The sequence below is a fragment of the Rhipicephalus microplus genome, chromosome 8 (genome assembly GCF_043290135.1).
Source record: "Rhipicephalus microplus isolate Deutch F79 chromosome 8, USDA_Rmic, whole genome shotgun sequence".
In the NCBI taxonomy this organism is placed as follows: domain Eukaryota; kingdom Metazoa; phylum Arthropoda; class Arachnida; order Ixodida; family Ixodidae; genus Rhipicephalus; species Rhipicephalus microplus.
Window position 1 is genome coordinate 18026969 of NC_134707.1, and position 14525 is coordinate 18041493.

The 14525-nt window shown below is 46.3% G+C and overlaps 1 protein-coding gene across 1 annotated transcript; it reads right to left on the reverse strand.

The window, feature by feature from the left end:
* Nucleotides 1-1583: 1583 nt before the first annotated feature.
* LOC119165721 (retinol dehydrogenase 7-like) lies at nucleotides 1584-12575 on the reverse strand. Its single transcript, XM_037417803.2, has 5 exons — nucleotides 12214-12575; nucleotides 5674-5880; nucleotides 3566-3748; nucleotides 2786-2918; nucleotides 1584-2027 (listed from the first exon to the last, which is right to left on the reverse strand). Exons 1-5 carry the CDS (start codon nucleotides 12416-12418, stop codon nucleotides 1691-1693), a joined length of 1065 nt encoding a protein of 354 aa, XP_037273700.2. The 5' UTR covers nucleotides 12419-12575; the 3' UTR covers nucleotides 1584-1690.
* Between the last annotated feature and the right edge of the window lie 1950 nt (nucleotides 12576-14525).

The following is a 14525-nucleotide window of genomic DNA, read 5'->3' on the forward strand; positions in this document are numbered from 1 at the left end:
CCTCGTTCAGGCCAGTGCCATTACGGTCCACAAGTCCCAAAGGGGAACGTACTCGTCAATTGTCTATGAATATAATAAAACGCACCCCCAGAAGTTGGTGTACGTCGCGCTCAGCCGCTGCGCCAACGTAAATAACCTCTACCTCACCAATGCAAAAGGAGACCAGCGGTTCTACCATAAAGACAAGAACGAGGACACAGCGATGCTGAACGAGTTTCAACGTCTAGGCCGACATCGATTACCGACCGTGACGCAGCAGTATCAACGATCTCTGCGAGAAGACGTTGACTCTTCCAACGAGTTTACCATTGCCCTCCTCAACGTTCGCTCTCTCAATGCCCACGCACTTGACATAGAAAGGGACCCCATACTGACCGCAGTCGACGTGCTGTGCTTTACCGAGACGTGGAACGTGACGAGATTGTTCATCAAAGGATACGTTCCCGTCGTGTGTACGCTTTACCGAGACGTGGAACGTGACGAGATTGTTCATCAAAGGATACGTTCCCGTCGTGTGTACCGATGAATCAGAACGTCCTGCAGGTGGTGTCGCCATCTACGCGAGGCAAACGGAAACGGCTGAAGATCTCAGACTACCACTCACGAGTCAAAGCCAAAACGGAGAATATGCAGCCATCAAACTCTTTGACTCTGGAATCGTCCTCATGACCATGTACCTCGCACCCAACCTGTCGACCGGGAACATCAAGGCATTCATAGACACTGCGTTACGAAATTATGAGAACAAATACAAGAATGGACCATTTGTACTACTTGGAGACTTTAACGTGGCTATCATAGACAATAATTGGCTTATCCAACATATGGCTTCTAGATATGCACTCAGACGTATATCGTTTGACCATATGAAACCTACCACGATCCGAGGAACATGCATAGACCTAGTATTTGCAAATTGCCCACTGCAACCCATACAGGAACTACTCTCCCTTCATTTCACAGACCATAAAGCCGTCATAATGAAGGGACATCGCAAGCCATCCATCGTGTAAGAACAAATAAAAGTTGATTTGTGTATATACACACACAGCGTTTCTCACGTCTTTACATGATGATCGACTGGGTGAATTACACGGAAGATTCACAGTTTACCGATGAATCTCCCCGGAGCTTCGCCCATTCATCATCATTCACCCCGTGAATATGCCGTAATTTTTTTTTCTGGCTGGCACTGGCCGCAGAGACTGCCTCAGGCACAGACGAAGCGGTTTTTTTTTCTGGCTGGCACTGGCCGCAGAGAGCGCTTCAGAGAGGCGGTAACCAATGTGAGGCCGCGCTGGGCGCGTGGACGAGAAGGGAGGTGGAGACGAGGTGACTGGTCACGGGTATAAGAAGGGGGAGAGGTGTATGCGCCAGACCCTTTCCGAAGTTGAGCAGGACTTATAGTACGCCCGGAAAAGAAGCGGCAGCGGAAGTAGGCACCAGAGCACATCGCTCTTTCGATAGCTTTCACTGTGCGTGAATAGCGTCTTCACTTCTTATGATTGGCACTTTACTGACCGCGAAAACCAAGACACCGGAAGCCGATAACACATAAACACAACACAAATTGCAACAGCATATAGATGTCACATAAATTCATTCAGAAATGGCACTCTCGATAGTCGTCGACATCGACAGCTCAGGGTGTGCTCGAATCACCCTCAACTGAATCCCGCGCACAGCTCGTTTACTTTCTCTTTATGAGCGTGGACATTCTACGAGCCGCGTCCATCACTTCGTCGACCAACTCGGCTGGTGTCACGTTGTGCAGCCATCGAACCACATTGAGCGTGGTAGCTCCGGGAGAGTAGGAAGCACGAGGCAGTGTCTCGCAGACGGCCATCTTCATCGCGTCGACCACCTCCTGAAGCTCGCCCCTCATGAACGTCGAATGGAGGATGTCAGCACTGTGCTTGAAGTAAGCAACGACCTTGTCGTTGACTCGTTTCCGGACTCTGTCGGGAAGTACGTCCAGGTCCCGGTCGAACGACTCTTCCATGCGCAAGTGGTTCACCAGCGCTGTCCTGCAACGAGGGAGAGAGCGAAAACACTTATTTGCACCAGTCAGATAGTAAATGGGTTATCGCGGGGAGACTCAGCTGTCCACAGGAGCTTAAACCCCTCCCATCCCTCCCCCAAAATTCACCAAGAACCAGTTGTCTTCTAGCGGCTGCTAGACTACACAGGTGGCATTTTTTGGCCTTATTCTTCCTGGCTGTGGAGGGAGGATTTTCACGACTGTTTATCTCCATTGAGACCATATAACGCTCGGCAAGCCCATAGCATGTGTTGTAGGAACGCTATGCCTTCACAGTTTTCGCGTTTGTAAAAGTTCACATCAAGGTATGCTGGTTTGGGGTTGTAACCATCTGCAGTTTTCGCCAGATTACCTAACGGTATCCAGAGACGTTCTACAACACTACATAACGGGTGGAACTCTCCCAGCCTACGACATTTCCCCTTTACACATTAAGCTGCAATCTACTGTCTGGTGCAATAACCAACAGTATCATGTGTAATAAAACATAATACGGCTGAACATTTTCATGTAAACTTGCGTTCACGCTTACAAATAATAAAAACGCTCGCAATCTGGAGCTTTCAACACGGACGCAGTTCTCATTGGGTGTTCAAGGTGATGTTTTCGAAGCTCTCTACCATAATAGATTTGGGGAAACGTGCTAAGTCTTTTCAATACGAAGATAAACATTGTTCAAATGATGACACTAACGTGGCACTGGGAATAGACGTTGGCCCTAACTGAATCACGTGTAATACATACCTGTATGCACCTGGCTCAATGGTACAGACGTGGAGGCCATTGGTGAAGTATTGCCGGCGAAGGCCGTCAGCCAGAGAAGTTGTAGCGCACTTGGACATGCAGTATGCCAGGTACTCTGGCATAGTTATACGACCTAAGAAAAATTGGCAAGAATGTTAAAGGTTCAATCTGCTCCCCCAAGATGGATGGCGAAGAATTTCGAACCAGAGCCCATCAAACTTTTTGCTGCTTTATCCAAAAATTATGTCCAGACAGCACCGTTTTGCATAGAGCGCATGCTCCTTTTTTTTAGTTTGAGCAGAATACGCCTTTTTGCGTCAAAATGAGTCACCTTGTCTCCCGCTTGACACGTACATTGGTATTTGACACCCGTAAAACCTAAACCTTCTTCGTATTTAGTGCACGCTTGGTGAATAGCGGGATTTGCCCAATTTATGTTGCACGTTTCTGCTCGCCAACAGGTGAAATAACCTAGTCACATACAAATTAGCTGAGACACTTACTTGCAAAGTCGCCTAAACTTAGCCTAAAGCAAGCGAAAGCCAGCGAGGAAGCTAACAGAAGACATGTCCATAGACAGGATCCAAACGGTCTTAAAAACATCTGCAATAGTGAAGGAGCGAAAAAGAAAGACCTTTTCTAGATTGTTTTACAGGAAGAATGGTCAGTAACTAGCGGGCTATTGTGGCCAGCCGGTCGACCGCTTCTTCGATGTCTATTGATGGATTGTTTTTGAGTACATTGTTAATGTGAACAAAGAAAAAAGAAAGAATGACTAACCCAAGAAGCTTGTCACGAGGACCAGCCGGCCCCGAGATTTTCTCAGCAGGGGCAGGAAGGCTGTTGAAACCGACAGGGCTCCGAACGTGTTCACGTCGAAAATTGACCGCACTCTGCTCATTGGCTGCCATTCAATGTAGCCCAAGTGCGCCACTCCGGCGTTCGCCACGACTGCCCACAGCTCTGCGAACAAAAAACGAAGAACGACCAGCTGTCTTGAATTGGCGAGAATCACGAATGCTTCTACGGTTCAGAGGCTGTAGACTTGCGGCCTTAAAATGACTTATATGTAATGTCTAAAAAATAAGGAATATTTTGTTCGAGACGCTGGCTTCTTTGTGGGGCACAAATGAATAAATTCTGCAGACAATCAGATCAAGAAACACATAGCTAGATAACATTAGTTGGTAGTTCGACACCCTTCTGCTTCTTTCCTCCCCCCTTTTTGTATGTTTCTAGTAAAGTGCCAGTTACGAAATGTTCAGCAAGCTGAGGCACCAACTCACCCAAAAGCAAGATCTGTATTATTTGCCGTCTTTAACTGTAGTGCAGTAATGATGACGTAACCTAGAGCGAACTAAAAACTCCTTTTTTCTTCGGTGACATTCAAGCCCGCAACCTTCCCACCGACGTCTTTACCTACGTGCGTCGCTGAATAACACTACCCAGGATTAAGGATGATGAAACACCTAACGAACCGGACGGGGAGCGCTTTACGTCGTCAATCTATTGGTAGAGCATCGGAGGCCTAATTTAAAGGTTCTGTATTGAGATCTCACAAACAGAAAGGGTGATTTTTTCGTGAAGCTTAATTCATCATTGATTCACATCCACATTACCGAACCACAATTGAAGACAAATAATGTCCCCTATGCTTCGTTTGGTTTCACTGTGCCTTGGATTCATTTGGTTGGGCCACACATGAAGGGTGCCGATGTTCACTGCACAACATTTCACAAAGTACGCTGTTGCTAACAACGTCACACTACAATTGTTGTGAGGTCGTGCTGCGGTCGTGTTGCGCCTCACGCATTCTAGTCTTTTGTTTTCCGAATAGGACCGAGTCCCTTGCACACGGTGTTGTGCACGTTACGAAAAAAAAAAACCGCTAATAGTTACTCTAACGAAATAGGAACGCGCTACTGCCGTCGTTAGCTCCAAAAAAGGTAAGAAGTTCTTCAAGGTTTGTGTGGAGATGGCCCAACCTTCTTACAGGGTGTAGGCATGCCTCAAAAAATTTCTACCCACGATTGTCTAAACGAAACAGATTCCGCCTGCGCAATTCTTTGTGAATGCTTGAGAGGCTAACAGATGTACAACTCTGGGTCAAGAAAAAAAAACTTGTAAAGACGAGCTCTGGAAGAATTGCACCCAGAAGATGAAAAAGTAATTAGTAACGTGACACCACATGTTATCGAAAATAGTAACGTAAGTACTTTACCCGTTACAATTGAGACATTGTGAAACACACGTTACTAAGTTACCGATCAGAGTAACGCGTTATCAGTAACAGCGTTACTTGTCACCGTATTCGTTGCCACCAACATTGTTTTCGCATACCACACACTCTCTAAGCCATGGTGTAAAGATTGCAACATTTGCATCAAACGCTGGCAAGGTACGGATGCGGATAAAAACCACTCTGAAACGAAGAGATAAGAACGGGGACAGATAAGAAGATTGCACTTAGTGTATTCTTGAAGTGAAAATTGGTTTTTAGATTACTTGGTGTGGCATGAAAACAGTAGCATCAAAGAAGATGACGCGTGAAGTTGTGAAATATGATGCATCTCCCCCACCGTCTACACTAATGTCTTTTCTGCTTTCTATTCACTTTAATAAAACGTATTATGTGCCATTCCAATCATCTTGTATGCTTTGGCACAAAATCTATATAGAGTACATATGGCTTCCATATATCTATAATATATTTCCATAAGAATAATGCGAAATCACATACAACTGTGGAATTGCATGCGAAACGTTTCAGTATGGCATGTATTTTGTTTGAAAATAAATTCGCAGCAAACTGGTAGCTCAGCGAACGTGGCACCAGTTTTTCGTCCCGAGAGCAAGAACAATCAGTATTGTTAATTCAGATGTCCCACCTTTCCCGTCCAAGTGGCTCTCTACGACTTCCAGTGCTTGATTTATCTCTTCTTCTTTGGTAACGTCCATCTGAAGCACTAAGGTGTTCTCCACGTTCTTGATGTACTTCGCACCCGCACCGTTTCCATCCAAGCACCCCGCGTAGACGAAGAATCCTTCTCTTGCCAGCTGCATTGCCAGCAAGTGACCGAAGCCGGTGTCGCAGCCTGCGAATGGTACAGGATAAAACAGAGTTTTCATAGTTCTGTTAGACCGAGGGATCTCGTACCGGGAACCATAGAGTTTCGCAAAATGAACTAGAGGGCACTCTGGCGCTGCGATCGTTCAGCGACCATGGCAATGATGGGTAGTACACACATTTGCCTAGTCTTCGTACTTGCGGGCGGCGAATCGTACTTGCGGCTTCGTTTATTGCTGCGTTTCAGTTTTGTTTTGAAAGAAAAAAAAACAAACCTTTTTGAACTTAGGGACTTGATTCGAAATGGTATACCTAAAAGAATAAGGTTGTGAAGCGCAAACGCTGAACATTTGCTAATTTATGTTTTCGTGAAAAAACAGCTCAAAGCCACACGAACACACACGGAGCCAGAAGCAGGCCAGAAGTACGAAAATTAGACAAATGTGTGCACTACCCATCATTCCCATGCTCGTTGAAGCGCCGTGTGTTGCAACTCCCATAGACACTAGCGCCAGAGTTCCCTCTAGTTAGTATTGTGGGAAACTCTATGCCGGGAACATTTCGTATAGTTGGGCGACTTGGTGCGTAGGTTACCAAGATAGTGGAAAATTCTCGTGGCACGGGTGTCACTGGAGCCCTCAGCGAGTACACCCGTGCTCATGAATTCTTCATCTCTTGAAACTTCCATTTCGCCCCGAACTTCCGTGTTGTTTTATTTTAATTGACAAAATAATTTGGCAGAGTTTAAATTAGGTTTAGAAAAAATCACCCACCTTGGTGGTCAAGTGGTCGGGGGCTCAACCACTGAACCACAGGTCGCGGGATCGAATCCCGGCCGTGGCGGCTGCATTTTTGGTGGAAGCGAAAATTCCCGAAGCCCATGTACTTTGACTTAGGTGCACGTTAAAAAAAAACCAGGTGGTCAGAATTTTTGGTGCTCTCCACTACGGCGTCTCACAATCATTTCGTTGTATCAGAACGTTAAACCCCACTGATTATTAGTTCTAGAAAAAATCCCCACCCAAGTCTTCCGTTCAAATGGTTAACCAGCGAAGCTGAATCGTGGAGACCACGTGTTTATCGCGAGCTGAAGTCCGTTGAAGTAGCTGTCTGCCTTATAAATTTTTGTTTCTCTGTCCCAAACTTTAAGAAATGCGTGCCTCAAACTTTGCGTTGGGTGACATGATAGCTTAAAGGGTATTAAGCACACGTAAAAGATTTTACAGATAGCAGTTCACGTTACGACCGGTGTCATGCCTAACTACACGGGCTGACAACACCTGAAGGGAAAGCAACGCAAGCACTGAAACCCTTTGTGGTAACGCATGCTTGTTGATTCTTCAGTTTTTGAAGACCTGTTGTGAGTAGGGGGGCTTGCCTGGAAAAGGCAATCCTTCGACGATGGCACACACGTTTCTTCAGAGTGAGGAAGTAGCAGCTGGAGATTCCACTTGTTCCGCACCGGTCAAGCGTCCTCTCTAGTACACATGCATGCATAGCGTTCTTCTTAAATGTGACAGTTTTAACTTGTAACATTCGGATATATGGAGATCAATTGCTGTTGTAGTGCTCATTTGTTAGATGTATGTACTGTGTGGGGGGTGCTAACATTCCCTGTAAAGTCGTTTGCGCCTCGTTGTGCACGTGTTCACAGCTATCGTGCGGTAGGTGGCGTTGCGGTTTAGAGCGTTCGTACCACCACCATCACCATCATGGTTAGAACGGTGGCGCTGGCAGTGACGCCTGGCGGTAAGCCTTCGTGGCGGCGCGGGAAAGATGAGCGGCCCTCTTAGGCTGGTGGCGGTTGGTGCGAACGGTTGTCTGTAGCGGTGAGTCCCCGGTGCGCGGCACCGCGGGTTGCGCGCCATGTGGTAATTAAAGCGTTGGCGAAACCGTCTTCTTGTGTTTGTTATGTTTTTAGTGTTGTATAATATTGTGTAAAGCTGCTTAGCGTGTGGATCACAATTCGTGTAACAATTCGGCTGACGATATTGTCGTTCTAAATGTAGTTAAATAAATGTGTGTTGATTGGTTCGTTCCGACCATGTCGACTGTGTCCGTTCACTCCAAGAGCGTGGCGCACTCATTGTCAGACCCTAGAACTGTTTTTTCTTGTTTTCGTTGTTTGATTTGTTTAGGTTTTTGATATGTGGTATTCAACGCCCCAAAACCACCACATAATTATGAGAGACGCCGTGGTGGAGGGCTCCGGAAATTTCGACCTCCTGGGGTTCTTTAGAGTGCCCCCAAATCTGAGCACACGGACCTGCAACGTTTCCGCCTCCGTCAATTTATTTAGGTACAACTTACGCGTACAGTAAAACTTTCCGTCTTGAATAAATGAAGCAATGAAGGTTCTTTATTGCTCGCGTATCTTGTAAAAATGTTTGTGCATCATGTTTGTTCTTGATCGTAGTTGTCGGTACTCACGGACCACCTCATTTTCTTGCTTCCTAGCCATGCACCACTTCGCCGTTAAAGAGGAAACAGCAATTGCGCCAGATTTACAAGCCCGTCAAGGATGCGTGCAAGATGGACGTGCTGCACGAGCCATAATCTGAATACTGTCAATCGCTTTCGTATGAAGGTACGGAGCGAACACTAAAGTCGTTTGTCTTAGCGTGATGCACTTAGAGGAAGCACGTGAATAAACGAGCAAGCATTAGCCTGAGACGTACTCGAGCCGCATCGCATTAAGTACAGAGCCGATGACTGCATTAGTGGCACTTTCCATATATCTTCCAAAGTGAACGTGGGCGCCTCGACTGCGTTGCATAAGACAGCGTGTAATCACTCGCTGTGCGTTCACATTGTGTGCATCTTTGGGGAGTGTATGTGTTTGGGTGTGTGCTAGAAATAGCGTTCGTTTCAAGTCTGCCTCACTTTCATTGTGCTTTTTTCTTAACCTTTTTTTTCACGCTGCGCCACATTAATCTGATACTTTCTGCACTCTGTTACAGAACGTATTAATCCTACTCAAAAGCAACGCACACAATGGTAGAAGGCGGGGATTGATATTAAGGAGTACGGGCGCAACGCAGCAATCAATGTAGCTTGCTGGGAGAGGCCTTGGCGACTAAGCTGCGTGACTGGGCTGATATTACGACGAAGGTTGTGAACATGCCGGTCTATTTGCTCAGGTAGCTTGAGGATATAAACGCACGACAACCGTACTCTTGAGGGTGTAGACTTTACAGTTCACACTGATAAGTTCAGAGAGTCTTTATACATGTTTACAAATTCTTAACTCATTTATTGCGTGGTGCCTCGGGATTACATTTTAAGACGTCACTAATGGTTGGAATGTTTTAAGAACGTCTTTACTGTTTTGTCGAAATGCATGAAATTTCACACGAGAAGTATTCCTGAGGCTGTAAAAAAGTAAATGCTTGAGCATTCGGTGCGGCATGTATGTGTGCATTTTTCTTTAAGGCTCTTCTGTCAAAATATTGAACTTCAGTCCGGGCAAAATGATATTGCTTTAGCGCAGCTCAGTTTGAGCGTGAAAGAAAGATGCTATATATAGTATCTTTCCTTCACGCTCAAACTGAGTTGCGTTAAAGCAATATCATCTTACCCAGACCAAAGTTCAATATTCAGTTAAGAAGGGGGGAAAACAGACGACAGTGAGCGCTACCTTCTAACTTTTGTTTATTGCGTACCCTTACAGCACATTATGTAGCTCCTTCCACGTGACGCCACACACATTACAAAACCGCACGCGTGTGATTGATTGATATGTGGGGGTTTAACGTCCCAAAACCACCACATGATCATGAGAGACGCCGTAGTGGAGGGCTCCGGAAATTTCGACCACCTCGGGTTCTTTAACGTGCACCCAAATCTGAGCACACGGGCCTACAGCATTTCCGCCTCCATGCACACGTGAGGCACAGCACACGATAAAGGAAACGTAGTTGTGATCTGATTACAAAATATCAATTTTATACTAATGATTCACAGCACGTGCTCCAAAAAATTAAGCTCTTTTTGAGATAAGGCCACAGACGGCATACTCACACACAGCTTCGCACATTTTTCGATAGCGTTCGCCTCAGTAATTTATTTCGTCAATTGGTTACGATTGCGGCCCAAGATGACACAATGATCAAGGAAGGGAGTGCATTCACATGTCTTACAATGCACAGCCAGGAAACCACAGGAAGAAAGCTTGTTTTTTACATTGCAAGTTACACGTGTGCTGTGCCACACGTGTGTGGTTTTGTCATGTGTGTGGCGTCGCGTGGAATGAGCTATATAATGTGTTGTAAGGGTACGCAATAAACAAAAGTTGGAAGTTAGCGCTCACACTGTCGTCTGTTTGTTTCCCCTTCTTGACTGTGTAGTATCTTTCCTTCACACTCAAACTGAGCTGGACTAAATCAATATCATTTTATCATGCACGAAATTGTCGAGTCAGCAGTACTTGTTTAGTTCGGGACCTAGGAAGCGAACCCTCCCACCTAGATTTTACGATAGTGAAGAGTTGCCTGGCCAGCCTTGCGCTGTTACTCAGCCGCATCGCCATCAGTATGAGCCCGTGATGTCAGGGTTTGACTGAACGCTGCTCTTTTTGAATGTGGAGCGATGGAGAAGGAGGGGGGGAGCAAAGTCTTACTGCGCAAACCCCTCCTTCTGTTGTTTGAGCTCGGAAGATAACAACCCTCACAGTGGATGCAAAAATAAAAGTGAAGCGATAAAGATTGCTTACCAGCGCAAACGACAGGGCAGGAGGGGACAGGAGAAGAGACGATACAGAGCGCTGAATGACAACATGAGGCTGGAGCGAAGAAGTCAGGAAAGGGCCCGTCGTATCAGAAATGAAACTGAAAAGACAGTAGGATTGGGCGTGTTGGTATAACATGATAAACAGTGCTTACCAGCGCGAACGACAGGGCAGGAGGGGACTTCTTCGCTCCAGCCTCATGTTGTCGTTCAGCACTCTGTCTCGTCTCTTCTTCTGTCCCCTCCTGCCCTGTCGTTTGCGCTGGCAAGCACTGTTTATCATGTTATACCGACACGCCCAATCCTATACTGTCTCTTGAAAAGTGAAGCGATCACTTTGTCCTACAACTCTCTGCGTTTGGACTCTGGCTTCACGGGGTGAAAATGGGGAGGGAGTGAGCAGCTCCTGAAGTCGTTATTGTCATTGCTGAAAGACACCGACAGCGTCGACCAACTATGGGCCGTCCAGCAGGCCTGCGGTGCGGCTGATAGGCTTGGCCTGGCGGTCGCGACGTGGCAGTCGCTCACTGCGCACTAACGTGCGTCTTGCCGGACAACAATGAAGTTTTACACCCACTCACTCATTGACGCGACAGGGCAGACTCACCCCGTATTCATAAACGCTCCTCGACTGGACTTTCTTCCTTCACTTGACAGAGCTGAGCACTGCGCTACTCAAGAATAACAACAGATTATTGCTGATATGCAGTGACTTGCCGTGCCTAGAGATCGTGCTCCAATAGGCTTTCTCAAGTGAAGGTGAAGTGTTCAGTGAAGGGACGTTCTAGAATACGGGGGTAAGTAAATGTATGGGGCTGCGCTGCCCACCTTCATGCGAACGCCTATGGTGTTGGGTACAGCGCAGCACCCTGATGCAAACAAAGGCCACGTGGTGATAGCGACAGACGTGCCCGAGGGAATTACCCACGCAATGGCAACGTAACAGATGATATCCGAACAGTAGCAGGGTGCCAGCAATTATGCACAAGAATGACTCACACTTTGTTGTTGTATAGGTTATTCACTGGCGCATGACTGTCGTTATCAAAACGTGACCCTTGTACTTTGTTACGGTTGTGGTGATGCGGCGTTAGGATGTTATGATGGTGTTTGGGTTGTGGTGATGAGGTGTTACGGTGATGTGGGCCTCGATAAATGAACTATGTTGTTGCAGGTATAGCACTGCGTGTGTTGTCTTTTTTGAACTTAGCTTGTATCACGTGGTACTTATAAGAAGACACGACACAGGCGTAAAGAGAAAGCTAGGCGTGAAAATTCCAACTGTTTGTTCCCCGCCCTTCACACCAATCTTATACACGCGCGAAAAACACAGATGGGCGTGAAGGGCATGAAATATATTGCTGGAAGTTTAGCGCCTACATTTCTTTTTACGTCGGTGCAGTGTTTAGTTTTTATGTGTACCGCGCTAATACCAGTGAAGTTCAAGGATGACCTACTCGTCGGAGCTACAGCACTTCCAAACTTTATTCGTATTCCTTCTTTTGTCATTCGGTCGAGTTCGCGCTGCAACCAATTCACCTAATTACTTACTAACAAGCGCACTTGGCGACTCTGGGTGACTATACATAGAATGAGCCCCATTATCGCCGGTAGAGCCCAGGAACTTGCTTCTTACCTGTTATGAGAACGCACTTTCCTTTCGGATCGACGAGTCCATTGAAGAGTGCTCGGCGAGAGTACCACAACAACCAGTATCCACAGTAGAGCGCCAGCACGGTCAGGCTAACGTTTGTGACTGCAGATAGCACCGAAGGCAGACGCTGGGCGGCCAGCCACAACAACACGGCCGCTGGAACGCTCAGTTGGGCCACCGTCGGCATGTTTCCTTCCAGGAGCACAACGTTCTTCGACGGCGTGCGCGTCACAAAGCCAAGTGGCAACACGCGCTGGATATGGACACGCTTCTGCCCGGGAACGCTCTTTGTTTCGTTGGAAAGCGACCTCGAGCCGAGAAAGTTGCTCGCGTATATGACGCGGCTAATGGTTATGCAAGTGTACGCAGAACCAAGCCCAAACTTCTCAAGGCGCCTGACATCGTATGTCCCTGCCTTACGTGTTCTACGGTCCTGCTCGGACATGATCGCAAGTAGCAGTTGCACTCGTGAAGTGAAAAGAAAAAAAAAGATCGTTACGCGGAAAATAATGAGAGAACACACATATGCCGTGGTTCTGAAACAAAACCGTGGCCTCACAGTGTGTCCGCCTCTCTTTAGCGCATGAAATGAGGGACAGCAGGTGTGCGTGCTCACGTTTGACCTCTGGGAAGTAAACAATAGTACAAGCGTGTCATGTTCTGGCGTGTCATGAAGGAGACAGTAAAACCGGTGCTTTCAGTGTCCGTAGCCATGTTTAAGGCTGCAGGAGCTAATCCAAACTGTTTTCCAAAGAGAACAGCTAATGTAAGAGAGGCACTCGGAAGCAGGAATACGCGTAGCCCAAAGTTACTGCAACAAGACAAAACAGCCATAACTCTTAAAAAAAATGACCAGACTGAGAGAAGTTTTCTCTTATTCAGTAGGTCATTGCATTCTGCACAAGAACACCAATGTTTGTTCCAAAACATCCACCTTGCGTTTTGATGCACGCTTGAAACGCTTTTGGAAATTTTTCAGAATGACCGGGATGCATTCCAGAAAAAAAAATGTGTTCCTTTCTTTTTACCTCATAGTGGTTCGATAAACGGTCATTTTTTACCTCATAGTGGTTCGATAAACGGGATAAGGAGAATCTCTGCAATCTCTGATACTGTCGTATACCCCGCTTGCAGTGGGGAACGATTGCGTGGTACAACTTTTAAGGGTACACTTTTTGGTAAAAATGATTAGATAACACCAACAGTTAAAATGTCAGATCTGCACAAAAAATAACAAAGACAATGTCGGTGATTCTTCAGCTAAAATATGATTAAAATATTCATAATTACATAATTACATACATAACTTTTGGGCACCCTGTATAAGTTAGGAACACTCATGTTACCCATATGAGCAGAATAATGTGTGAAAAGTATCTGAGACCTTGCTTTTACGCGTAACAACAGCCCCAATATCAACAATGACATGCTGTGATTCTACCAGTCAAATCTAGGATATGATTATATGTAACGGTGTAGTGAGTCACTGGAGATTAAATTTCACCACTTGTGGTTTTTTGAGTGTATATACCTTCGCATCGGCAAACTTTAATTCGTGCACCTTCGTACTTGTGTAATTTCAATTGAATCACACAGGAATGTGGCTTCCACCGGCCGGCATTCGAATCCACCACCCATTTAGCAGTGCAACTTCATAGCTTGTCGATTCCTGCAGGTCGATTCGGAAGATTATTGTCACTAGTTGCGTACGTAACTTGTAGGGCTCGCAATTGAGGGTACAGGCACACGGCTAAACGATACAGCACACACAATGTGATCGTGATGAATGAAGTCGCGACTAAGCGAAAGCTTGGCATTGTTCCGAATTGGGGCGAACATTTCCTCAAAGGATCGCCTACGAGTGATGCACAAAGGGCGCTGTACACCCTGCGGGTTTCTTTTCCGTAAGCCCTCCGTGTAGAAGGCCGAACAATATGTCATACAGCAGCGTGCGACTTGCTGGTTTGGTCTCGACAACGCGGAAAGAATGTCATGCCTATACGACCTTTGCTTTTTCAGCTCTTTCAGGTTGGTTACTTGAATGGTGCTCCTTGTATAAGAAGTAGCAACTATTGCTTCCCCCCGGCGTTGTGCCCGTCAGAGCTTAGGGAGTATTTTGAAGCGACTCTTATCTTGTGAGCATGTATGCGGTGATATGCGCGAACTTTTATTAGTACCAGCCGGTGATGTCGAATCAAATCCTCGTTCTATCAATCAGTCGGAGGCCGACGCATTCGCTCTTACCTCTTGTGAAACACGTGATTTGAAAGAAAATGACAAATCTTTACTCTTTA

Bases quoted from the DNA above. Each gene is read 5' to 3' on its own strand.
- LOC119165721 (XM_037417803.2), bottom strand. From the start codon at position 12,418: ATGCCGACGGTGGCCCAACTGAGCGTTCCAGCGGCCGTGTTGTTGTGG. The intron at 3,749-5,673 runs GTGGGACATCTG...TTTTGTTCGCAG, and splicing joins GAGCCACTTGGACGGGAAAG to AGCTGTGGGCAGTCGTGGCG. The intron at 2,919-3,565 runs GTTAGTCATTCT...AATTTTTCTTAG, and splicing joins CCTCGTGACAAGCTTCTTGG to GTCGTATAACTATGCCAGAG.